This window comes from Sciurus carolinensis, chromosome 9 (assembly GCF_902686445.1).
Source record: "Sciurus carolinensis chromosome 9, mSciCar1.2, whole genome shotgun sequence".
NCBI lineage: Eukaryota > Metazoa > Chordata > Mammalia > Rodentia > Sciuridae > Sciurus > Sciurus carolinensis.
Genome location: NC_062221.1, coordinates 67,952,580 through 67,979,478, shown reverse-complemented (window position 1 = coordinate 67,979,478; position 26,899 = coordinate 67,952,580). Strand labels below are relative to the sequence as shown.

The 26,899-nt window shown below is 34.2% G+C and overlaps 1 protein-coding gene across 4 annotated transcripts in view; it reads right to left on the bottom strand.

The window, feature by feature from the left end:
• Osbpl11 (oxysterol binding protein like 11) overlaps positions 1-26,899 on the bottom strand; it is an 80,597-nt gene that overhangs the window by 27,860 nt on the left and 25,838 nt on the right. For all 4 annotated transcript variants that reach the window (XR_007110284.1, XM_047565031.1, XM_047565030.1 and 1 more), the window contains exons 4-9: positions 25,048-25,223; positions 24,124-24,203; positions 22,349-22,525; positions 15,573-15,774; positions 10,701-10,846; positions 4,680-4,820 (exon numbers count right to left, since the gene is read on the bottom strand). Coding sequence is in view for 3 of the 4 variants with exons in the window: in XM_047565031.1 (XP_047420987.1) it covers positions 4,680-4,820; positions 10,701-10,846; positions 15,573-15,774; positions 22,349-22,525; positions 24,124-24,203; positions 25,048-25,223 (922 nt within the window). In the remaining variant the exon portion in view is untranslated. The remainder of the gene's footprint in view (positions 1-4,679; positions 4,821-10,700; positions 10,847-15,572; positions 15,775-22,348; positions 22,526-24,123; positions 24,204-25,047; positions 25,224-26,899) is intronic.

Here is a 26,899-nt window from a genome sequence, read left to right as displayed (position 1 = left end):
CATCAGATGATGGAGGTTTGGATGGTGAACTGAACACACACATCTTAATTCTTTCTACTGAAATTCCATTTAAATTACATTAAATACATTCCATATAAAGATAAATCCAGAGATACTGGAAGGTACACAAAAAGTAACAAAATTCAGGGGGTTGTTAATTAGAAAAGTGAATCTTAAGCAGTGTACATTAAAGATTCCTGAAAAGGCTCAGGAACTTGACAGTCCCAGGTGCTTCTGGATCTGGGGGCTTTGAGGAGTGCTAAAATAAAGGTGACTGAGTGAAATACGTAAAGTCCAGAGGTTTAGTTTCTGGAGGGTGAAAGAAACAAGGTGGTTTATTCTCTAGATTGGGAAACAATATGGAACTTAAAAGAATACAGACACTCAGCTGATAAAAAGGGTTGTAAGTGACCCTTTATAAATTAAATGTTAGATGCTGAGACTCTCTCCTACCCAGCCCTCTTTTCCTGTTCAACACCTAGTTGTTTAACCCAGCACACAGGAGATGAGAAAATTTTCTTCTAGGAAGTTACCAATCCTAGGAAGAAAAAAACAAAAACAATGATTTGGACACCAGTTTCCCCAACAAATGGCCCATCCAGATTCCTGGACAATAAGAAACACAGGTCTTATCCACATGTTCAAAACTTAAAATCAGCTTTTTTGTTTCCCTAAACTTAACTGTAGACAGAAATCCAAGAAACAGCAGATCTCTAATTAGGAATATAAAGGCCAAAATAAAGTAACAGATGTGGAGTAAACAGAGGGGGGAAAGTATTCAAAAATTTAAAAATCACATCTTCAGAGAACTGAGGAAAAAAAAAAATGAAACAAGGAGGCTTCTTTAAAGAGGAAAATTCAGAAAGTTTAAAAACATGATAACATCCTTCTCTTGAAGGTTACAAGATAAAGGTGAGGAAATCTCCCAAAATTAGGAGAGAAGAAAGAAAAACAAATCAGACCAGGGAGTTCAACGATCATTTAAGGGTTTCAGAGAGAACAGAAAAAAAAAAAAAAAATGAATGAAAATCATTAAGGAAGCAATTCAAGAAAATGTCAAAGAACTGAAAAATATGAGTTGTTACATTGAAAAAGACCAGCAAGTATCCAGAGACAATAGATAAAAAGAAACTTATATCAAGATTCAGAACATTGCTGGGTATGGTGGCGCATGCCTGTAATCCCAGTGAACTTGGGTGGTAGAGACAAGACGATCACAAGTTTGCGGCCAGACTGGGCAACCTAGGGAGACCCAGTATATGAAAAAAAGGGGGCTGGGCTGGAAAAGTAGTCTAGTGGTAAAGTGCCCCTGGGTTCAATCCTCAGTGCCACAAAAAAAGATTCAAAATAATTTCAAAGAGAAAAACAAACAAAACAGGTTACAAAAGATCAGCACTCAGATTGACTTCAGTCTTCTCACCAGAACCTTGTAGTAAGGAAGTAATATTCTGAAGGAAAGTTATTTACAAATTACAAATTCTAACCATACTAACAATCAATTATGAGGGCAACATAAAGACATTTCAGACACACATTTTCACATTTGCTTTCTACAGATCTTTCTCAGACATAGAGGAGGAGAATGTGCTCCAACAAAATGAGAGGCGATCAAGAAAGAAGAATGGGTGAGATCTAGAAAGGTGAAGAAATCCTGGTTCAGATTAGAGTGATGTGACTCTGATGAACATGTGCCAATGTATAAAACCCCTACAAATCCAGAATGGTTATCAAATATAGTGGCAACAACTATGGAGTTTCTACTAATTCATGCTACTTGAAGATCAAATGGCAAAGGTAAAGTGCAATATGCTATAAAACTCATACTAACCCCGTACTTGTCTTTATTTTCTGACTCAGGACAGAAGAAACTATGAACTTCTTTCTCGACAGGGTTTACATTCCTCCAGAGACAGACATGAAAGACTTGGCTGCTATTATATTGCCTTTTCAACCCAGAGGATAGAACATCCTAGAGAAAGTGGTCTCAACTGTTTCTGAATTTGGCTTCTGTTGACCATCTGTTGATAAAGTCAATACTCTGAACACTCTGTTGCTGCATTGGTTGAAGACACTAATTTCCCCTCAGTTGTATTCTGGCTTCAGTCTGCTCTTGAGAGTTGGAGGTAGGTCACAGTTTACTTACAAGCAAAAAATACTGAGCAGCTTACTCCCTCTGCCCACATTCTTCCTGAAAATCTAGAAGTTGGCTCACACCAAATGCTCTGAGAGACATATTTCACAGGATTCACTCACTGATTTCTATAAAAAGGGCTCCTATAAACTCACAATATTTTGTAAAAAGTTGAAACCAAAGACTCAAATGTTTAGCCTCCCTTCATTAAGGAGTTGTCTTCTATGAATGGCAAAATAGCCCTTTTCTTAAGCTAAGCTTGTGTTGGCTATTCACCTCTTCCTAAACTAAGTAACATTGTATGGGGTACAAATACAAGTGGTAAAACTATAGAGAAAACGAAGAGGATGATTAACACAAAAAACAAGTAAGTTGCTATATTTAGGAAAAAGTAGTTGACTTACAACTGGGAGGGGCGCTCAAAGAGCTTCCATATTCTGTCAATGTTCTATAACTTAATGTGAGAGAGGGATGGGTAAATGCATTTCATTTTACCATTGTTCTCTGAATGTTTATAAATATGCTTACTTAAGTCTTCTATGTGTAAAACATACTTCAACGAAGAAAAGTTAGTAACAGAAAAAAGAAAATGAAGCAAAATTGCCTATAAATAAAGATTGAAGAGACTCCTCAAAGTGAGAGCTGTATATGTTAGGATGGTGGAATGATGGGAAATTCTTTTTCTTTTTTTAAATTTCTATGACATGTTTAATTATAATAATTAAATAATATTATTTAAAAAGGACCAATTTGGAAAATATACATTACTCATTTACAACATGTGGAGAAAATATATATTACTTAACTAGAACATGAAGGCTGGGCCCATGGCTATCTTCTTCCTTGCTGTCCCAATACTTAGCACAGTGTCTGGAATATAATATGGGCTCTGTAGATTTTTGTTAATCAGTGTGATAGTTAAGATAGGAGGTAGGTATCACTGCAGTTTAGTCACAGATTCCTTAATATTGCTTGAAAAGTACCATTCCTTTTATATGTTACGAGACTATTCCTAATTTGTCCTTGGCTAACATTAACACATAATTTTTTAATTAACATAGCACAAATGTGGAGAAGTATACTATACACAGTTATTCATGCCAAGAGAGAGCTTTACCATCTGAATTACCAGAACATTCTTTGCAAAAGTTCTTATACTTCATAAACCTCAACATTGTTTTTATGCCTTCTAAATCTAAATCTACCAAGGAATAGCAAACACCATACTAATACCAAACGAACCCCTCAGATGACTACTCATTTTTACTAACTTCACAACTAATAAAGTCTTTGCTAGACCAATAACATGAATATATTTCTTTTCTTTTTCTTTTTTTTTTTTTTTGCGGTGCTGGGGATTTGAACCCAGGGCCTTGTGCTTATGAGGCAAGCACTCTACCAACTGAGCTATATCCCCAGCCCACATGAATATACTTCTTGAACAAAATGATACTTAGTTGAAGTACTGAGGTTAAATGAAATGAGTTTTCTTATTAATTCCTAAAATATCTGCTCCTCAGTAGACTTTGAAAAGCAATCCATTCACTTTTAAAACCTTCTATGAATCACAGTAAATTAAGTAAAAAAAGAAAAGCTTTTGATGTTTACAAGCTTTAAAGTGAATGCTAAACTCAAAATGCTTTCTATTTAAGTTGCATTTTCAGGTGAACAAGTTATTGAAAATAATCCTTAAACTTTTATTACCTTTAATGGCAACAAAATCTCAATGTGAAACATCTAGATAAGTCAATTTTGAAATTTCATATTAATGCAAAATCATATCAGTAGTAATTCAAGGTAATAGTCCCACAGTAATTAATATCTGACATATATAGGTTTTAAATTTAATTTGTTTTTAGAATTAATGTTATGGATAAATTATTTAAACAAATTAAAGTACGCTATTTTAATTGTAAATAAAGAAGACTGGTTGAAAATTAAAAATCATAGATCAATGCTTCTCAAACTTTAATGCACATATAAATCAGTTGGATATCTAATTAAAATGCAGATTCTGGTCCATTAAGTCCAGGACTAGGGATTGAGATTCTGCATTTCTAATAAGTTCCCAGGGATGGTAGATGCTGCTGGCTTTTAGACCACACTTTTAAAGTACCAAGATTGTAGAGGAGGGAACTATGAACCACAATCTTAGGGACAAATTTGACCTCTTTGCTTTAGCTTCCTAAGTCTTCTGGGATTTCAGGTATGACCACCACACCCAGTTCCTTCCACTTTTTTAAGTAAAATTTTTATTGGAACATTTTCATGTCCAATTCAGCAAATTGTCTCTTATGGTTTTTGTAGAATTACATCCTTTTCCTTAGACTTTCCAGTACAGTACACCAATGGATCCCTTTTATTTTTTTATAGAAACAGGATACTCCCTGCTACACACACAAAAAAAATCAGACTTTTATGAAAATAAGAAATGCTGATTAAGAGACAAATAAACTAATCATATAAAAGAACAGCCCTGACACCATTAACACTTTCCAGTATGGTCCTGACTTAACAATCTCCATAGGCAGTTTATACCATTACTTACTCTCGTTAAGTCCATGCCCAGCTTGAGCTGTGACAAGAGATGCAGGATAACGCTGCGTTGCTCTTCTACAGCTCCCAGGTCATCTTCTTTGTTGTCACAGGTGTCCTCTACCTCATCATCTGCATTTACTTCTTCAGGTTCCTTGATGTGAAACAAAAGTCTAGAGTTACAAAATTACTAATATCCATTAAGAATAAAAGGTTTAACATCAGATTTTAAGACATTTCTACTGGATTTAAATCAATCAAAGGATGGGTAAAAATTATCTGAAAATATAAATTCCATCAATTTTGAATAAATTTCCTTCAAATAGCCCATTATTGCTGGAATTGAAAATATTGTGGTTTTACCATAGACATCATATATAAAACACATTTATTTGTAGAAACAGAATTTTTCAAAAAGAGTGAAGCATGTCTCATTGGAATCTCAGGCTTTGACCACCCGCCTGGGGATATCACCACTATGTATAATTTAAGTTTTAAGAGTTGAGAATTAAATATTTGCTTCTTTTTTAAGCTAAAACTATAAGAGTACTTTTTAGCCAAGCACAGTGGTGCACACCTGTGATCCCAGCAGACTCTGGAGGCTGAAGCAAGAGGATCACAAGTTCAAGGCTGGCCTCAGCAACTTAGCAATACCCTGCCTCAAAATAAAAAATAAAAAGGTCTGGGAATATACCTCAATGGTAAAGTGTCCCTGGGTTTAACACCCAGTATTAAAAAAAAAGAAGAAATAAAGAAAGAAAAGAAAAAAGTTTACTGATGCATTATAATTACATATAATATGGGGATTTAGTATGTGAAGAAGTAAATTTTAAAACTGACTATAAGCACTGGGCATGGTGGTGTGAGCCTGTAACTCCAGAGACTTGGGAGACTGAGACAGGATCCCAAGTTCAAAGCCAGTCTTGGCAACTTAGTGAGGCCCTAAGTAACTCAGCAAGACCATGTCTCAAAATAAAAAATAAAAAGAGTTGGGGATGTAGTTCAGTGGTTAAGTGCCCCTGGGTTCAATCTCCAGTAAAAATAACAAAATAAAATGACTGCAAGCATATGTCAAGTCTCTACGGTAAACTATATTTTGATATTCATTCACTCTTGAAGTTGTCAGGATGAAACCCTGGGGTTCAAGAGAATTCTAGGTACATGTATAGAAACCCTATAGTTACTCATGCTGTCATAATGCAACAGAAAGTTCTCCATGCAGCTCTTCAATCAAAAAATAAAACAACCCTTAGAAAAACTGAAAATGTTTCAGTTTTCAATTTGGAGCTCCTAATTCCAAATGACTGATTAAGAGAAACAATTTCTTATTTATTTTTATTTAAGTGACAGTTTCACATCCCAAGATTCTATAGAATCTTACCAGCTGTAACATTATAAGTTTATGTGGGGTTAATGTCCCATCTTTCAATGGAAAGCTTCTTTAGTATCTCTGTGCAAGAGGGCTTTATATAAGGATGTTATCAGTTGATAATCTATTAGATTTTAAGTTATGAAAAATTTTTAAAGGAAATGATTTTGTTAATGTCTTTGTTTTTGATTTTTCCCTCCCATAATCAAATCCTACCTAACAAAAATCCAGTTGTTCTGTGTAGCTAGACAAAGAAAACCAATCCTACTCAGGCACAAAATCAAGAACTTAATATTCTCAAGATGTTAAAAACAAAATATAAAGCACAGTTACAGAGTTAAAAGATAATAAGCTTCTGACCATTCTTTGGTCTTTTTTTTTGGGGGGGGGTGCTGGGGATCAAACCCAGGGCCTTGTGCTTACAAGGCAAGGACTCTACCAACTGAGCTATCTCCCCAGCCCCTCTTTGGTCTTTATCTTTCTTTGTTTTCCACTTCCCTTCTATGAAGGAAATTTATTTCAACTAACATTGTGATAAATCAATTAGTAGTCTAGTTTATTTCTTTATGTTAAGACCAATTATTGTTTCTATATATCAGAATTACTTCTGTTTTTATGACCCTGACGAGAGATCCCAAAGACTTCCCAAGTCTTCTTTTCAATGGCTAGTGAGTTTATGAGGACTATTTCCTGTTAATATTGGCTAAGTCACTTGCATTATATAGTTTAAGTATACTTGAACATTTACTCATTATAAAATGGGGAAAAGTTGATATGTCTTCCTCTCTGCATATATACAGCAAATATAATCGCCATATAAGATTAAATAATTAAGAGACCCCAGAAAAAACCCCACAAGGTCTTGATTAAATAATGTTCTCCAACTCTCTGAAAAGGTACCTTTACACTTAAGGTTAGAACCTAGGTCACAGATTAATAATGCAAATACTGCTGTGGAGGGTAGGGTGTAGTTCAGTTGGGAGTGTAAGCTCAGTATGTGTGAAGGCCTAGGTTCAATCCTAGCTCCAAAAAAATAAGACAAACAAACAAAAAACCAAATAGCTTTAACACTACAGCTTAAGGTTTGAATTTCCCCCAATGAAAATAATATTATAGAAAATGTAATCTGGTAGAAAAACTCTTCAAAAGAATATCGTTTTCAAAAAAATTGTCAAAATCACTTATTAGAATAGAAAAACAAAGGGAAATTATATTAACAAATAAATATTAATTAAAATCTTGGTGTGAATAAAAGAAATTAGAAGTTCACTCAAAGTTTTTATTGTTTTGTTTTTGGTGGCACCAGGGATTGAACCCCAGGAGCTTTCTAACTCTGAGCCACATCCTCAGACTCCCCACTTACTTTTTAAAATTTTGAGATAGGGTCTTGCTAAGTTGTCCATGCTGGCCTCGAACTTATGATCCTCTTGCCTTAGCCTTCCAAGTAACTGGGATTATAGATGTGTGCCTCACAAATCGATGGGATTACAGGCATGCACCCCCAAGTCTGACCATCATGCCTTTCTTAAAGAAAAGCTTAAGGTAAACACCCATCACCAAAATTCAAATAAATGTGGTCAAAAGTATACCATCCCTACAGATCCAGAATGGTTAGCAAATGCAATAGTAAAAGTTATTGAATTTCTAGGAAGTCACACCATTGGAGATTGCATGGCAAAAGGAAACCATAATAGTCTACAAAACTCAAACTAACCTCATTTTTGTCCTGATTTCTGACATGGGCTTCATTCTAGTCTTACCAGGGTTTACCTTCTTCCTCACTTAGCCACAAAACATCTACTGCTATACCACAGATCTCCCATTTACATTACACTTATATTTCAAAGAAGGCATCTGTGAAACTTTTAGGCAATAAAGAGCTATTCTGGAGCAACTGAGTGGAATCTAATGTCCTTTGAAATAAAAAAAAAAAAAAATCTGTGCACTTACATGTTTTTCACCTGACATCATAATCTTTTTCTGTGGACAATTTTCAAAGATTTGGAAATAGCAGCAATCTTTCTTCCCCCAGACCCCGTACCCCATCTGTAATATAAGCCTCTACACTGACCACCAACATGCTCTGTGTTCTTACTTAGAAGAATGAAGATGCTGCAGTATCCGAACTGAGTTTATTAACTTTCACTTAGAATTTTATCTTTAGTCCTGATCTCTCTCCATAACTATGGTTCCATCATCTTAATTGCTTTTTTTAAAAAAAGTATTTTTAGTTGCAGATGGACACAATGCCTTTATTTTATTCACTTAATTTTATGTGGTGCTGAGGATCAAACCCAGTGCCTCACATGTGCTAGGCAAGCACTCCACCACTGAGCCACAACCCCAGACCTCTTTGCTTTTTACAAACATTTGCAATCACGTCTTCCTTTGTAAAATTCAATATGTTCACAACCATAGTAAACATCGTCTTTAAAAAAAGCTCTCTCTGTCTAATTTTCCTAGTTTTGTAAATAGTACACGATTCTATCTTGTCATTTAGGCTCAAACACTTGAACTGTCTTTGATCCAATCCAGTCAATCACAAGTCAAATTGAGTTTTCATTTGAAACGTACATTACATGTCCATTGGTCTTCATTTATACCTCCATAGCCTTTTAGCACACTTTAACTTCACATCATGTCATATAGCAGTTTTAACATATCACATCCTTCCCCATGCTCATGACCCTACTATCTTTTATGGCTCAATTCTTCTGCATGATTTTTATGTCCTCTGGGGGTACAATTTACACTGTATTCTATGGAGTAATGTTCCAGGGAGCATCACTCTATTGGAGTGCAAAATGAATGTAAAATCCAGTAACACTGTGATCGTTTCCCAAAGCTATATGCTCTGCTAAATTCATTTTATTCTCGTCACCCCCCCGACCAGGTATTAGGGATTGAACCAATACAGGGATGCTCTACCACTAAACTACATCCATGGCCCTTTTAATTTTCTATTTTGAGACAGGGTCTTGCTAAGTTGCCTGGGCTGGCCCTGAATCTGTGATCCTCCTGCCTGAGCCTCCCAAGGAGCTGGGATTACAGGTATGCACCACCAGGCCAAGCTTCCTTGTCACAATTTTATAAGGTATTATTATTATCATCCCTGCTTTACAGATGAGGAAACTGAAGCTAAAAGTGGTTAATTAATTGGACCACATGTATGTATAGAGCATATTCTGAGTTCAAAACCATCAGGCAATTTAAAAACATGTTGCAGTATCCCTGCCTGTGTTATTCCTCTGTTTTGGGATCCCCTTACTCCTCCTCATCTCAAATCCTGTCTCTTTTCAAAGACCAATTCCTTTCCCACTTGGTCTCCAAGGCATTTCTCATCCACTCTATGGAATGTGTCTTTCTTTCTCTTAATACCTATATCTCATCAGCCTTAATCCATCTCAATTAAGGAAAAAAAAATACTGCTTCATATTATTGTCTCAGTGTATATATGTTAGGTAGGTCTCTAAGCAGATTATAAATCTCTTCAGTAAAAGAACTGTCTTCTATATTTTACTTCTCTTGCAGTTCTTAATGTTGAACTTGTCATATACCAGATAGCTTAATAAATACTTGTTAACTACTTGACTCTACAAATGATCTAGGTAAAAAGTTATACAGAAAAAACATTTCATGCATTACATTTTCTTTCCTGCTTCCCTGCCTACTCTACCTCCAGTGCCTGTCTCATCAAGTCAATGCCTTTACCAGCTCTGCAAGTCCCCGTGTCACATATTTCCTTTACAAAATAATTTACTAATATATAAATAACCATAAACCATGCATTACTCTTGACTCAGTAATTCTACTTGAGACACAACCTAAGAAAGTAATCCAAAGAAAGGGAAAGGGGAAAAACAGTAAACAAGATAATAAAGTGCTATTTTTAATAAGAAATAATAACAAGCTAGATATTTGCCAATAGAGACATTAACTCAATAGCCTATTTCATAACCTTTAAGACTTTAATTGTATGAGCCAGAACAACAAGAAAAATGCTTAAGAAAGTTGAGTAAAAGTAGCTTAAAATAAATTATCTATGTAATTATAGTGGCCATAAAAGTAACAGGCAAAAAACAATATGACATAATAGTGGCAAATCTATGAATATAACAACATCCTTTGGCTTCTGAGAAATATGCAATGAATATTTTTTTAAAAATATTAAACCCCTGATACCATGTACTATTTTAAGTAGAGTAATATTAAAACAACTGATTTGATAAAATGCTATCAAAAAGCTTATTACAATAGTGAACTTTTAAGTTTATAAATGTCAACATCTAGTAAATAATGTTAAGCTAAGAAAACAGGTAAAAGTATGAGATAAATGCTGTGCAAGTAATTATGTAATTTATTTTCTAGAAAAAGAAAAGCAAATACATTTTGATTTTTAAAAATATATTTATATCAAGTAAAACTAAACCTAAACTAAAAAGGATATATGATTTAACCTGGAATATATAACATGCTCAAGTTTAATATGAGAACTTTTCCGAAGCAAATGCAGTTTAATGCAGTTTAAAGTAGAACAACACTGTTTAGAAGCTGCAAGTGTTATATTGACTCAAACATTTTTACAACAAAGAGAAAACTGATCCTTATCAGGGATTCCTAATTTTTTTTTTAACACATCAAAATCGTATTTTTATATTACCTTACCCTTGCTAATAGTCCAGATTCTGCAACAGACTGCTCTTCTGGGACTGCCACAGGCTTACTGTGCTCACTTGCAAATGGATGATCAGCTCCATTTTTATAGTGATCTGACAAAGGTACCTTTGGTTCTAACCACTCGATTGTCGTTCCTGATGAAGTAAGAGAAAACTTTTGCTGAAACTTGCTCATAATCTGGAAAGTTCAGCAGATGTGGATTTCATTAAACAACTGTGTTTTGAGCCTACAAGACTAAAAGCAATTCAACCTGTTAAATGACTCTGAAAGATAGAGACTTGGATCTCATTAGCATAAGCACCATGATTGGGTATTTTACAACACAGCAACTGGTAACTCGAAATCAGATAGTATTTAAAAGAAATCAACTCTGAATAGGACTGAATTCATTTCTTGGGAAATTCTATGAATCATGAAGTATATTCCCAATCAGCTGATATGCTCTCCTTTCTATAAGAATATTTGCCTCTAGTAATCAAAAAGTATGCAATTAGGCTTTAGGGGGTCAGGAAACTAGGACTGTGAAATAGTCAAATTTGTTTCCATTTGCGATTGCAATTTTCTAACCAATCAAAATAACTCCATGGACCTAACTTAAGAATTGTATATACATGTCCTTATTTTTTCAATCATAAAAAAGTACCATATAACTTTTAAAATGAAAGACTCTTCTTTCTACTGAATAAATAATAGCTGACCTAGTAAAAGACAGTGGACACATTTGGAGACCTGTCATCTTCTCTGTTAATGACTCAAAGGTCTCTTGTTACCCTCAACTAGTTTAACAAAGTGGATTCTATGCCTAATCAATAATTGAAGATGTTCCATTTGATTTCAGAGGCTGATCTAGGTTTCACAGAAGCTAGGTTATTGACTGCTATAATATGGGACACTAAGACTACTATGGCAAAAATTTATAAGAGCAAAGAATTTACTCAGTCTATAATAAAACCCATGTTTCAGCAGAGGAATTAATTACAAAGTACCCACCAGGCTACTAGAACATTTTGCTTTGTTCGGTCTAACTTGGCATTGAGGGGAATTCATGGGGGATAAGTTCATGGGGCCTGTTCTAAAATTCCAGAGAAATAAGTTGGGAAGGCAGCTCAGTGGTAGTGTCTACTTAGCAATGAAATAAGGTTATAGTTTCATCCCTAATACTGCTCAAAAAGTAAATTTAAAAGTAAATGAACACAAATAAAATTCCAAATAAATGCAAACACTTTGCTTCTACCTTAAAATGTTTATTTTATTTTTATTTTGATATCGGGGATTAAACCCAGGGGCACTTAACCACTGAATCACATTCCAGCCCCATTTCATATTTTATTTAGAGACAGAGTCTCACTGAGTTGCTTAGGGCCTTGCTAAGTTGCTGAGGCTGGCTCTGAACTCATGATCTTCCTGCCTCAGCCCCCAGAGTCTCTGGGATTACAGGAGTGCACCAATGCACACTGCAAAATGTTTATTTTTAGTATCAATATCCAGACGTGTTTACTTCTGAAAAATAAAACATACAATAACTAATTAAAAGACCCATTTTAAGAGCTCACTTATCAGACTGAAAACCATAACAAAACTATTTATCAAACCAATTATTTGGTCTCAGGCCAATGATCCAAGGATCACTACTGCGTCTCTGAAGAGCATATATTAAGGCCTAATAGCCCTCTATCTGCTTCTTGGTGATCATGCTTTACCACATTATTCCCCTCACCTCAACGCCCCCCAGGAATGGAGTCAGCTGTCTGTGAACTGAGACTTCTGAAACAGGAGAAATTTGGAGACAGACAAATGTAGAGAGAGTAACATATGGTGATGAAGGTGAAAATCAGAGTGAAAATTCTACATGCCAAAGAACACTAAAGTCTGCCAATCACCACCACCAGAAGAGTCATGGGAAAATTCTCTCTCAACTCTCAGGAGCCTACCCTACCAACAACTCAATCTTGGACTGTTGGCTGGCCCCCAGAACTGAGAAAACAAATTTGTTTTTAAGTATACAAAAATAAACAAAAACCTCAGCAGAATAAACATTAAACTTAAGATTTTATTTTCTTGCCATCTCAAAATTTTTGTGGAGAGAATCACAGCCTCTGGGGCAGGAGTTTCCTATATTTCTCCTTTACTAGCACAATAATAAAACTGCTGTATCGGAGGCTGGGGTTGTGGCTCAGTGGTAGAGAGCTCACCAGGCACGTGTGGGGCACTGGGTTCAATTCTCAGCACCACATAAAAATAAATAAACAAAATAAAGTCATTGTGTCCATCTACAATTAAAAAAACAAATATTAAAAAAATTTTTAAAAAACTGATGTGTCCTTTTTCTCAAAAAAAAAAAAAAAAAGAGTAGAAAGGTAACTAACTTTTCTTTCAAGTTATATTTTCATTCTCAAGTAACTTAAGAATAAATTCTTACAGACCTAATTTGGAAAAGATGGCAATTGTGAGACACTGATGCCAATTAATTAAATCCCGCCAAATATCCACAAACCTGCGTTCTAAAACACTGTGATGCATGAAAACAATTTTCACTTTTAAACACTTCTGTGTTTAAAAAAAACCCTCAAATTTATATTAGGAATGCTTCCTTGATCATGAAGGAAACATTTAAAAATAAGAGTATATTAAATAAGGTTGTATATTAAACCCATTAAATCCCAAATTTTCAATTCTGCAACAACAAAATTGACACTGGTGCATTAAAACAGATTGGAAATCATAATCTAGAGCTTATATACTAATATAATAATATATTAGTTAATATTATTACATTGTAGTCATATTGTTATTATATAATTATGTTACATAGTTATATCAGATACTATATTTTTTATCTGTGTTTCACATCTGGGACACGGGAACAAAATGGGTTGATTTAAATCATACAAATAAAAGTTCTACAAATTTTTAAAATTATAAAGTATTTAATCAAGTACTTATTGAGCATCTAATCCAGTATTTAGCACTATGCCATTTAATATATGTTTTAAAATTAAGTAGCATAGACTGGAAATACATTTTTTCATTTTCCTGGCCAAAGTATTACTAACTAGAATTAACCCAACTTTCATAGACTAAGATAAGTCTTCTAATGTTCAACATAGGGGAATAATTAATTAAAACAAAATACATCTGATCCCAAGGAATATAACATAGCCAATAAGTTACTTATCAAAAGCAGGTAAAAACTTGGAAAATATTTTTGATATTAAGTGGAAAATAAAAGGCACAAACTTAGACCAAGAGTATAAAATAAACAATAGGAAATAAAAAGAAAAACTTGGAGAAAGAGGTTATTTTAATATAATAACTGGTAGTTTCTGGCTGGTAAGGAAAATAACATGTCTTTGTTGTTTTTTTTTCTTTGAACTACACTGCAGTTTGTAAATTTTCTATAATGAGTGCATTGCTTTATAATAGGATAAAAATTTATACTTATTACTGACAGTTCCTACAAGGCACCAATCCACATTCACAGTTCAAATTTAGGTTCTTCTCTTTCTTTGGAATGTCTTCTCACCTACTTCTCACTCCTAAATTAACTGGTCTTTGTAGCTTCCCTATGGCTTTTCCAGACCTTTTTCTATCAGAAATATTTACCTATACATCTTTTTTCTCACAGTACTTTGTTTCTGTCAGCAACACTTTGTATACTATTAAAATGTTAGTATTTGCATGTTTCTTTCCCAACTGAACTATGAGTTCTTAAGGAGAACATACAGAACTATTTGCCTCTCCAACAGTGCCCTCACCTACACTTACAATTGCTATTAAAAATAGTATACTGGGCTGGGGAGATAGCTCAGTTGGTAGAGTGCTTGCCTTGTAAACACAAGGCCCTAGGTTCAATCTCCAGCACCGTAAAAGAAAAAAAAAAAGTTTATTGGCCTTGCATGGTGGCACATGCCTATAATCCCAGTGGCTCAGGAGGCTGAGACAAGAGTTCAAAGACAGCCTCAGCAAGAGTGAGGTGCTAAGCAACTCAGTGAGACCCTGTCTCTAAATAAAATACAAATAGGGTTGGGGATGTGGCTCAGTGATCAAGTCCCCGAGTTCAATCCCTAGTACCAAAAAAAAAAAAATTTATTGGCTAGAAATGCTGAATTTAGGTACACAAGAAGATGGAATCCACACTATACTCATTTGACTAAAGTAAACATTTTCCTGAGCAGAGACTTGCTGCCTTTCTAAAATACCTTTGATAAGTAAGGGGAGTTAGTTGGAACAATGAGTTGTTATGAAATACTAAGTTCCATTATTAATATGGTGGGATAGTATGATTCAACTCATTTATAGAACTCTATTTTAATACTCTATGCAAAACATTCTTTTTCTCAGTACAATTCCAACAAACAGATGCTCTAAAACACTAGATATATATTAATTTTAAAACTAAAAGGTGACTGATTTATATACATATGTATATACATATAAATGTATACACATATACAGGTGTATAAAAAATAAAATGATAAGTAGTATACTAAACCAAAACTCGAGAAATAAACCCAATGTTTCTATTTGGTCAACTGAATCAACAGATGGATAGTGGCACAAGCAATTTTAACAGAAATACAGGAGTTGACGGTTTTGAGTTTAGTTTTTAACATGTGGAACTTGAGGTCACTAAAGAAATATTCAAGGATATTAGGTATTATACCTAAAATCATTTCAGATTCAGTCATGGGCATGACTTTGAATGGGATGAATTTGTATGTTAGTGTAATAACTAAACACCAAGAGCTTCACTGGTTTTCTTTTCTTTTTAAAGATTTTCTGGAGTTAGAATGATAACAGATGCAGTCCTCTCCAGGTTTTGGCCCTCAATTTTAGGTTTACCTTTAACCTACAACTTACCTGAAGGCAATGAACCCTTCTGATGTGATGCATGCTGCAACTGGAGAATATGAAAGCAATCATTTAAGCAATTCATGGTTGCCATAGACGTAGCTTTGAGCATTAAGAGATCCTGGTCCAAGGAACTAAGAAGACCAGAAGTAGGAAGGCATTCAATTCGTCTAATTAAGTCTCTCTGTTGTCCTTCAGCATGAGACATCATCTAGGGAGAACAATAGTCATAATTTCTGTGTAACATGTATACATTCATTTTAATTACCATATTTAGCTTCAGACTCATTTTTGTCTGTTTGTTTGTTTTTGTGATGCTGGGGATTGAACCCAGGGCCTTGTACATACAAGGCACACATTCTACCAACTATGCTATATCCCCGGCCCCTTCTGAGTCATTTTTAGGACAGATTAGGTCTATAAATCTATTTTATAAGTTTGCTAGGCTATTTCCAGTTAATGAGCATTTAACAGTTATTTATCAAATGAAAAAAAGATTGTGACTTTTGGTGGCTGTACATTTTCTTTAGAAGCAACAAAACCCAAAGATCTTGCCACTTTTTATTAACAGTATAAATTTGTATACATCATCAGAAAGAACATTTTTTAATAGCAGAATTGAATACTTCATTCAAAGTAAAATCAGGGATGGGGTGTTTAGTGGTAGAGCACCTGCCTAGCACATGTAAGGTCCTAAATTTGAACCCTAGCACTGCAAAAAACAAACTAACTAAAATCAAAGTAAAATTAATTTCCAATAGGGTTGCTCAAACATTTCCACTATACCTTTGGTCAGGTTTAATTTGAAACTGCAACGAGAACATGATTGTTTACCTGTTTCCTCTTTCCTAACCCAATTTTCAGGTCCTGTTAGGTAGATTTTGGCAAAAGTACTAGATATAAGCTTTTCCGGTCAATGGAATTTAATACACTCTGCTTTGATTAGGGTCTTGTCTATTTTTTCTAACAGTCAATGGAATAACAATGACTGATGAGAAACCCAATTTTTTAGATGAAAACCAAATTTATAATGCTTAAATACTTCTGAGTTGTAAGCAGAAGGTTCCCAGAGTGCCCATCCTTTGGCCACTAGTTCAATTCACACAGAAACTCTACAGTAAGTAGAGAAACTCCTCAATCTCAGTGTCTCCATTCCAGATGATTTTTAATACAGTTTATCAGAGGGCTAGAAAAACAGAAGCAAACTGATCCTACCAAATCAAGTATGTCATGCATGGAAGAGGACCTGAAAAACATGTGCCATAGTTCAGATTCAAGCATTTGCCATTCACAGTGGGAAAAAAAAAAAAAAAGTTTTTTAAAAAGAGAAGTAAGAGTTTAAAGATATCCATATCTTTAGATAATACACTTGTATGTGGACACACACACATACTTTGTGGGTAAATGTTTTTGTAAATAAATTTTGGACTAATAGGGCTGAGAAGATAGCTCAGTGGTAGAGACTTGCCTAGCACATTAGCTCTGGGTTCAATTTCCAACATCAGTCACAAAAAAATTGGACTATTCACAATTCAAACTTACGAACAGGTACAATCATTTTTCAATATAGTTTGGCAACATATAGTATAGCTAAATAAATATAATTCATAATCCAACAACTATATTTAAGTATGTAACCATCAGATATCCATATATATGTTCATGAACTCAAATGTTCATTAACACTAGAATGGAAAAAAATTACAGCATATTCATGTAGTAAACATTATCAAGCAATGAAAAGAAAGGAAGTTACATTCGACATCATAAGTAAATCTTAAATATATAATGTAAACCGAATAGAAGCTGTGCCCAAAGTAATACATACTGTATGAGTCTAGTTTTAGAAATTTCAAAAGCATGCAATATGGTGTTAGGAGTCAAAAGAGTAAGAAAGTAGACAATGATGGAAGCATGAATGGCTCTTCTAGGGTACTAGTAATATTTAATTTCTTGATCCAGGAGGTGGTTACATGGAAATGACATCAAAAGGTACACTTTGGGGACTGGGGTTGTGGCTCAGTGGTACAGCAACTGCCTAGCATGTGTGAGGCATTGGGTTTGATTTTCAGCACCTCATGTTAAGTAAATAAAGGTCCATCAACAACTAAAATTAAAAAATATTTTAAAAAAGGTACACTTTACACTTAGGCTCTATGTACTTTTCTATGGTATAAGCCAATAAAGGAAAAAATCATAACTAAGATATTCATGACAAATAATCAGAAGTCACAATATAACCACACTTGAAAGAAGAAAACGAATGTTTGTGTAAATGGCTCAAAAAAGTCACCTGCTAGTACTGATATTAGAAGTGATGTAAGAAAAGTACAATGTTAAAATTTGGCAATGGCTTTCTACAAAACAAAAAAAGCAAAATGATCATACATTCACAAAGAAGTGGAAAAGTAATCCGTGAAACTGGATTAGTGATTGTTCCTGACACTATAAAACCAGGTCCTTAAAAGAGACAAAATTTCAGGAATGCTGAAAACTTAGTCAACCTGAATTTTGTTGCTACGTGTGGCAAATATGGAGAGTGTTACATCATCAGATAGCATCTAGTTTGTCTGAAAACCAGATTAGGTCCATAATTTTAATCACTGTGTGTTAACCATCTCACTTATTAAAATTGTCATTTTAGCTACTGTAGTCTAGGATAACTCCACATGAAACATGCAATGAATAACAAAAGTGAAACAATAAGTAGTACTAATAGTAAACAGCAGATAACAAAAAGATCATTTTAATTATTTTAAATATTTTGTAATATCCAGTATCAAGCACAATTTAACTTTTTCTCCACGAGTCAATTGTTTTTGCCTACTGTTACTTAATCTAACGCTGGACTTATTATTCAAGGACTTAGGTTAAAATATTCTGTTCAAACTTTTTCTGAATCATACTGAATTTCTGCATTACAATCTCCTGAAGCTGGATATTTCTAAAACGGTAATTTTCAAAGTGTGTTCTGCCGATCTTGTGAGACTTTTTCCACAGGGTGGATGAAGTCAAAACTATTTTCATAATTTGAATAAGTTATGTATCTTGTAAACTATAGTGGCATTTGTACTGATGGTGCAAAAGCAATGGGGTTAAAAAACAGTGGTGTATTAGTGAGAATCAAGGTAGTGGCATCAACCTCACAAGGGATTACTGTGTCCTTCACTACTATGCCCACACAGAAAGCAAGCCAGCTTTTCAAGACACAATGGTACATGCCTAGAATCCCAGTTACTTGGGAGAATGAGGCAGAAGGATGGTAAGTTTGAAGGCAGACTTGGAAACTGGGTGAGACCTTATCTCAAAATAAAAAATAAAAAATAAAAAATAAAAAATGGGCTGGGAGTGGTTTGTGGTAGCGAGTCCCTGAATTCAATCCCCCAAAACAAAAAAAGGACTTGAAAAAGCAGTAAAAATCATCAGGTTTACTACATCTTGACTCGAGTACACATTTTTTAAGTAAACACTGTGAAAAATGGCAAGTATTCATAAAGAACTTCTGTTGCATACCAAAGCAGAAAGGTTGCCTAGAGAAAAAGCACTTCTGTGACTGAGTTGCAAACTGAACAAGTTTCTTTGCATTTATTTTTTCCCTCCACAGATTACCATTTTGATGTGAAAAAATGATTAACAGAAAATATGGTTATTCAAACTTAGGGGTAAATAATAGATTTTTTTCAATGAACAAAAATGAGCGTATCATTTCAAAAGAAGAAGATAATTGTCAGTATTTGCTCTAATTATAAGATTTGAGCTTTAAAATGAAAATCAGAATTTTGGAAATCCTGTGTCTGCCACTGTAGGTATGATAGCTTCCCAATATGAATGTCTTTTCTGATGAGACTAAAGAGGATGTTAATGTGAATTTTAGACAGTGTATAATGATGAAATAGATCAACATTTGCCAGACCTGACTGTAAACTAGTATCTCCCAAATGACTAATAAATGCTATTACAAAACCATGAATAGGTTAAAGATCCATTCAAGGTATAGGACAAACCAGTTGACTTTCATGTAATAGAACAGAAAAAAGTTCTTTTATATAAATTAGATTCCACACTGCATCTAACATTTAAGAAATTACCAGTTGTCAAGTTTCGGTTCAATTTCAATAAACAGCCAAAATTATCTGAAAAGACTATAAAAACATCCTTTTATTCCTCCAACGCATGTATGAGTGATAACAAATTTTCATCATATATTTCAACCCAAAACACAAATTGCAATATATTGAGCGCACAAGCAGATGTGAGAATTCTACTGTATGGTATTAAATAAGACACTGAAGCGACTGAAAAAGTATAAAAACAATCCACTCTTTTCAGTAATAATTTTGTTGGTTTTAGAAAAAGATCATTATTTGACATGAAACATTATTTATATTAACATGGGCTTCTTTTATTTCAAAATAATAAAACTTTTTAAATTTCTCAGTTCTGATTTCTAATAAGGTAAATAGCAATAAACTTAACTCATATATAATAAATACTCTTTGAAATCCTCAATAATTTTTAAGAATAAAAGGGGCCCCAAGACCAAAAAGTTTGAGAACTATTACCTAAACCATAAGTCAGTTTGATATAAAGTTTTCTCAACTTCTTAGAAGAGAAACAAAATTTGCATGGAATCAAAATATCTCCCCAAGATATTAACTACAAAGAGAAAGATGGTGACTGTGGAGAAATTGAATAGAAGTCATCCTAAACAAGTGATTGAGGCCAGCATAACCAATAACCATAACCACAGTGACATCATGACTCTTGATATGATGTATTGAGGACACATATCTTTTCTGTGGAATTCTTTTCCAAAATGTATCATCTCATTCAAATCACAAGAAAGCATAAGACAACTCCAAATTCAAGAATATTAAAAAATAAATAAATAAATGATCAGCTGGGCACAGTGGTGTGTGCCTGTGATTCCAGCTACTACAGAGGCTCAAATGGGCGGATCACAACTCCAAGGCCAGTTGTAGCTATTTGGTGAAACCCTGTCTCAAAATAAAATCTAAAAAAGACTGGGGGTGGGTAGCTCACTGATAGAGCACCCTTGGTTCAATTCCCAGTTCCATCACACACACACACACACACACATAAGCATCAAGATCATGAAAGAAAAGGAATGGTTAAGAAACAATTACATGCTGAAGGAGACTAAACAGAAATAAAAATTATGTGCGATGCAGGATTCTGGACAAGATCCAGAACCAGAAGAAAAAAGCATCACTAGAGAAACTGCTAAAATTTGGGTAAGGACAATAGTTAACAATATTATGTCAATATAATTTCCAGGTTTTGACCATTATATTGTAGTTAGATAAGATAGTAACATCACAGAAAACTGGATAAAGAATATACAGAAATTCTATACTATTTTTCCAACTTTCCTGCAAATTTAAAAAGTTGTCTCAGCTTATGAAAGTTGATCTACAGTTTTAGCTTAACACAAATCTTTCTAGTCTTAGATAAAAACTGTTTTGGATAGGTTCAGAAACTCATACCTTCATAAAATACTTGTAGTTCCCACAATGAAATACATCTAAGCCACAAACTAAAAACAGATTTTTAAACAGATGGCATCATAAACAAGACTAGAAAATGATATGCCTCCAGAGACTAGGCTGTGATGGTTTCTAACAATCGGTAATAAACTACATTTTAAAGGGAAAAGTGATTCTGGAGGTACGTTTAACAATTGTATGAAGGACCCAAAAAATGTATAAACACTTCAAAAGGACTGTTTTTTTCAGAAACAGAATTATTCTGTTAGCGTACAGAAATGTTCCCAGTACACTCATAATCTTAAAGTTTCACCTGTTGTGTTCTTAAATGCAAAAGTACCACTCTGGTGAAGACACAGGCATTCAGCTAAGACTTTTTTTTATGTATGTGTGGAAGTGAGGGGTGGCAGTGTCACAGAGATTGCTAAACAATGGTCACCACCCAAATAATAGAACAATAGCTGGAGTCACACTTCAAGGAAAGGCTACCATTAAACTAGTCAACTCTTTAGGGACACCAACTTAGCTGTCTTTCTCAAAGAGGTAGTTGTGAAACTTTGGGAATATGCTCTCTACACACAAATTCCAGAGTGACATGTTAAATATTAACACGTTGACATGAAAAGTATATTTAAAGACACAGGACACTGTAGTGTGTATATTATAATAAATTACCACTACACCAGTGAAAATAACATCATTACAGCACAAAAGAAAAGATCAGGTTGATTAAAGCCTTCATAGAAGAGAAGCTATAAGCAATAGGACAGCAGTCTTGATACATCAGGACACAAAGACCCAACCACACACAGGCAGGTGTATTAATTTTCTATGAAGTTTACTTTTAGATCAGGAGCAGTGGTGCACATTTGTAATCCAGGGGGTTGACAGGCGAAAGCAGGAGGATTGCCAGTTTGAGGCCAGCCTCAGCAGAAAACTAGCAAGGCCCTAATCAACTTAGCAACACTATCTTAAAATAAAAAATAAAAAGGGTTGGGGTAGTGGTCAATTGTTTAGTAACTCTGGATTCAAAACGAGTATATTTTTATTTGAGAACTGAAACACATTTAAAAAATGCACATAACTGATAACATGAGAAAATTTGGGATACTGCATATAAACAGAATTTCAGTCACTCAATTATCCAGGCATACTAGATGGGAAACAACAAGGGCCACAGAAGACAAAAAAAAAGAGTATATAAAAATATTCTGTGACAAAAATCAAGCAGACAGGATACCATTTTGAATTTTAAGCTTGATTTAAATTCATACTTACTTCTCTGACTTCCACAAGATGGTCTGGAGGTAAGTGAGCTCTTTTGCTCACTGATTGCAGTTTGGAATGTCCAACATTAAAAAAAGAAATGGCATTTTGACTTGGTCTCCTTTGGGATATAGGAGAACTACCACTAGAGGCAAGTGAGAAGCTCCGTGACTTCAGAGGAGGATTATTCTGTTAGACAAAGAAAATAATTCTTTTTTTTCCCCCAATTTAGGCTTTTTAACTATCAAACTACCATATACTTGAGGTTTACACACGAACAATTTAAAAAATCAAATTAAATTCAGAATTGACAAAAGAACATTTCTGAAGATGACAAAATTTAAGCATTTCACATATCCCACAGTAAATTGGTAATTTACTTGGAAAATTTCCAGCTTTACATTTTCAAATAATTTTTTTCACATTTTACAAGTATATTAGAATAACAAAGTTTTAAAAATTTCTGATTTTTAAGCACCCATGATTAATGCAAAAACTGTACTCAACAATATACAATACAATACATCTCCTGATGAAACATGCAAGTTTCTCTGGAACAAACTAGGGCTTTCTGATCATCACTAAAGAGTAGAATTTTGTAGTATATAAGAAAAGTTATTATGTCAGATTTCCTGAAGACTAGGTTAAATTATAAACAATTACAAAAATTAGTAAGGCAAAACACAAGGAAGGGGGCTGGGGAGATAGCTCAGTTGGTAGAGTGCTTGCCTTGCAAGCCCAAGGCCCTGGGTTCGATCCCCAGCACCACAAAAACAAAAAACAAAAAACAAAAAAAACACATGGAAGAATGAAAAAAAAAACAAAACTATCACCTAAGTATGGAATTCTTTATACACGCTGTATGTATATTACTTTTCAGACATCTCTAATTTTATATGTCAAGTAATAAAACTTCTTTTTACCTTACAAAAATTTTAAAAACACTCCAAAGAAGACAGATAAATGAGTGACCAATAAACACATGAAAAGATGCTCAACATGATTAGTCACTAGGGAAATGAAATCAATACCAATAAAAGGCTACTTTATTTATACCCAGTAGGGTGACTATCATTTTTTTATTCTTCAAGAACAATAACAAGTATTAGCAAGAATGTGGATAAATTTGAAACCTCATACATTGTTGGCAATGTAAAATGGTATGCTGTGTTTTAAAAAGTTTGGCAATTCCTCAAAAAGTTAGAGAACTACCATGTGATCCAGCAATTCCACTGTTATATATATTCTCTAGATAAATGAAATCATATATTCACCCAAAACCCTGAACACAAATGTTAGTAGTGGAGTATTCACAGTATCTATCAAATGGAAACAATCCAAAATGTCCATTGGCTAGTTTATGGATAAGCAAAATGTGTTATGTCCATAAAATGGAGTATTATTCACTTTTTAAGAAGAATAAAGTAAATGCAACACTTTAGATGAACCTTGAAAACATTATGGCAAGTGAAAAAAGCCAGACAACATTAAACCATATTTTGTATGATTCCATTTATATAGAATCCATGGAAACAGGAAACAGTATTTGCCAAGGGTCTGGGAAAGGCAGAATAAGGACTGCTAATGAGTTTTTGTAGGGGGTAATGGAATGCTGTGGAATTAAATGATTGCAAGGGTTGTAAAACCTTGTCAATATACTAAAACCATGAAATTCTACTTTTTAAAAGAGTAAATTTTATGATATGTGAATAATATCTCAGTTTAAAGATATAAACAGAACATTCTTTTCCCATTTGTGCATTAATACTGTTTATAAATCCACATACCTTTCCAATGGCTTCAGTGTGGTGTTGTGTACATATCTGAAGTCTGCTAACCCAATGTTGTCGCTCTTTAGCATCTGTGGCTGATTTTTAAAAAAGTCTAAGTTATTTACTTTTATCTTTATCTCAGAATACAATTGTCCGCAACTAAAGAACAGATGATTAAAAAGCAAAGATTGGTTCCAGTCTCCCTACAACAAATGTCCCTGACTAGAGAGAGACAGAAAGAGCTCAAAGCATCGACCTTTTTAGGGAAAACAGTAGTTAGGTAGGTGCAGAAATTTCATACAGAAGATAAAGTACATGTGTACATGCAGCTAGGTGGAGCTATGAGACTGACTTAGATTTCTTATAATAAAATATTCTTATCTAAAGAAATGGGTTTTATTAAGGATTTGAGGTACCATCAATACTTTCAGATCTTAGCACTACCATTATACATTGTGTATTTATTAAATGAAAAAACAAACTTCAACACAAATTAAATTTATCCAAAGGGAAACTATGCCTTATTTTAATGAATGCAGATATTTTAATAAATCTCAACCATGTACATTAGTCACTGAAAACTACAAAGAGGGCATACAAATGAAATCAAGTAAAGAGGCAAAAGCATCTCTGAGGCAGACATTAAAATATTATTTAGAGAAGACTATTTTGAGATTTCTCAGTTATCAATGTTTTGTCTACACAAGAGTTTTTTAGAGGATACAATCCTAAAGACTTGTTCACTGGCCCATTTTGAAAGCAGTTACATACTGAAAGATTCATAAATTATCAAGAGCAGTTCCAAGACCTAGAACACTGTATCTACATTATCAATGATAGTAATTTCTACTTGTAAAACCCAAATGAAAGCAGGTAAATACATCAACTTCTCAAGGAAAGAAGAAAACCACAGTATTAATTCTCATATCACGGTCGTACCTCTCAGTTTATACTGCTCCCCAGAGGCAGCATTAACGGTGAAAGTGTGAGAGTCTTCATCGCTGGGTGATATTACAGCGCCTGCAAGCTGCAAAGTACCTCTGGGTTTTTGATTTCTAGACTGTTCATTCACAAAGTATTCCAAAAGCCCAGCTTCATTGTTTAAAACAAAAAACCTGTAATGATTTTAAGAAAGTCATCATTTTTAAACACTTCCCCTAACCAAACCAAACCAATGCAAATTTCAGGCACTTAAAAACCATGGGGTTAGTCAGGTACAGTGGCACACTCCTATAATCCCAGAGTGAGACAGGAGGACTGCCAAGTTGGAGCCCAGTCATAGCAATTCAGCAAGATCCTGTGTAAAAAAGGGGAGAGGCTAGAGATGTAGCTCAGTGATAGAGTACTTCCTTAGCATGCATGAGAACCTGGGTTCAATTCCCAGTATAAAACAAAAGCAAAATGATGGGGTTATATTATTTAAAAATAAAATTCAAAAGCATTTCCAGAAGTAGCACTTGGAAACACTATGATGGATTTCCTAGCAAATTTTGGCAAAATTTAGTGAGTTTTGTGGCTGAGGTTGTAGCTCAGTGATAGAGCGCATCTAGCATGTACAAGGCACTGAGTTTGATTCTCGGCACTGAGTTTGATTCTCGGCACTGAGTGTAAATAAATAAAAAAATAAAGGTCCACTGACAACTAAAAAGAAAATTTAAAAAAATTTAATGAGTTTAATAAAAATATAAAACTTATAGCTGGGGGACAGGCATTTATTTAACTTTGCCCATTTTCAATGATGTTCATTTTTTCAAAGATTTGAAAGGATTATTTGAATTAACATAAAATAGCTATTGACATCATCTTAAATTTCTAAGACATATGACCTGCCTTCAGTAAAATGTCCAAATGAATCTAGAAACGTTAATCTTAAAACCCTGGAAAATTCTGTTGGCAAGAAAATGATCTCTTGCTGGGTATGGTGATGCATGCTCCCAGCAGCTCGGGAGGCTAAGGCAGGAGGATCATAAGTTCAAAGCCAGCCTCAGCAAAAATCGAAGCACTAAGCAACTCAGTGAGACTGTCTCTAAATAAAATACAAAATAGGGCTGGTTCAGTGGTTGAGTACCCCTGAGTTCAATCCCCAGTACTCCCGCAAAATAAAAGAGAAAATTATCTCTTGAAAATATTAAAAACCAATGAGTTGGGCTGCAGCTGTGGCTCAGTGGTAGTGCACTGCCTAGCATGTATCTGGAGGCACTAGGTTCGATCCTCAGCACCACATAAAAATAAATAAAATAAAGGTATGTATCCATCTGCAACTAAAAAAAATTTTTTTAAATTGGAAAAAAACAATGAATTGTAAAGCTTACATGGATTAACTATATAGTAAATAAATTATATCTTAATGAAGCTGTTAGCAGAAAGAATGCAGAAATGAAAGAAAAAATTCTTCCTATTCCAAATAATAAGCAAAATTTATTTTGAAGAGGAAAGAAAAATGACTAGTCTCTTCTTCTAAAAGAAGTCAATACAAAAACAATTTAGACTGAAGTCTCAAGTTTGCTATAAACATGTATTTCTTTTAGTTTTTTATTTTTTAGTTGTAGGTGGACACAATACCTTTATTTTTATGTGGAGATGAGGATTGAACCCAGGGCCTCACGTGTGCTGGCAAGCACTCTACCACTGAGCCACAACCCCAGCCTGTAAACATGTATTTCTTATTCCAAAGAACATTACCACAAATTTGCAACATGAAGAGCACTCACCTAGATATATAGAAAGTAATGCTGAGAAGAGATTGGCAAAATGATGGAATAAGTCAATAAATGATTATCTTTCTAATACC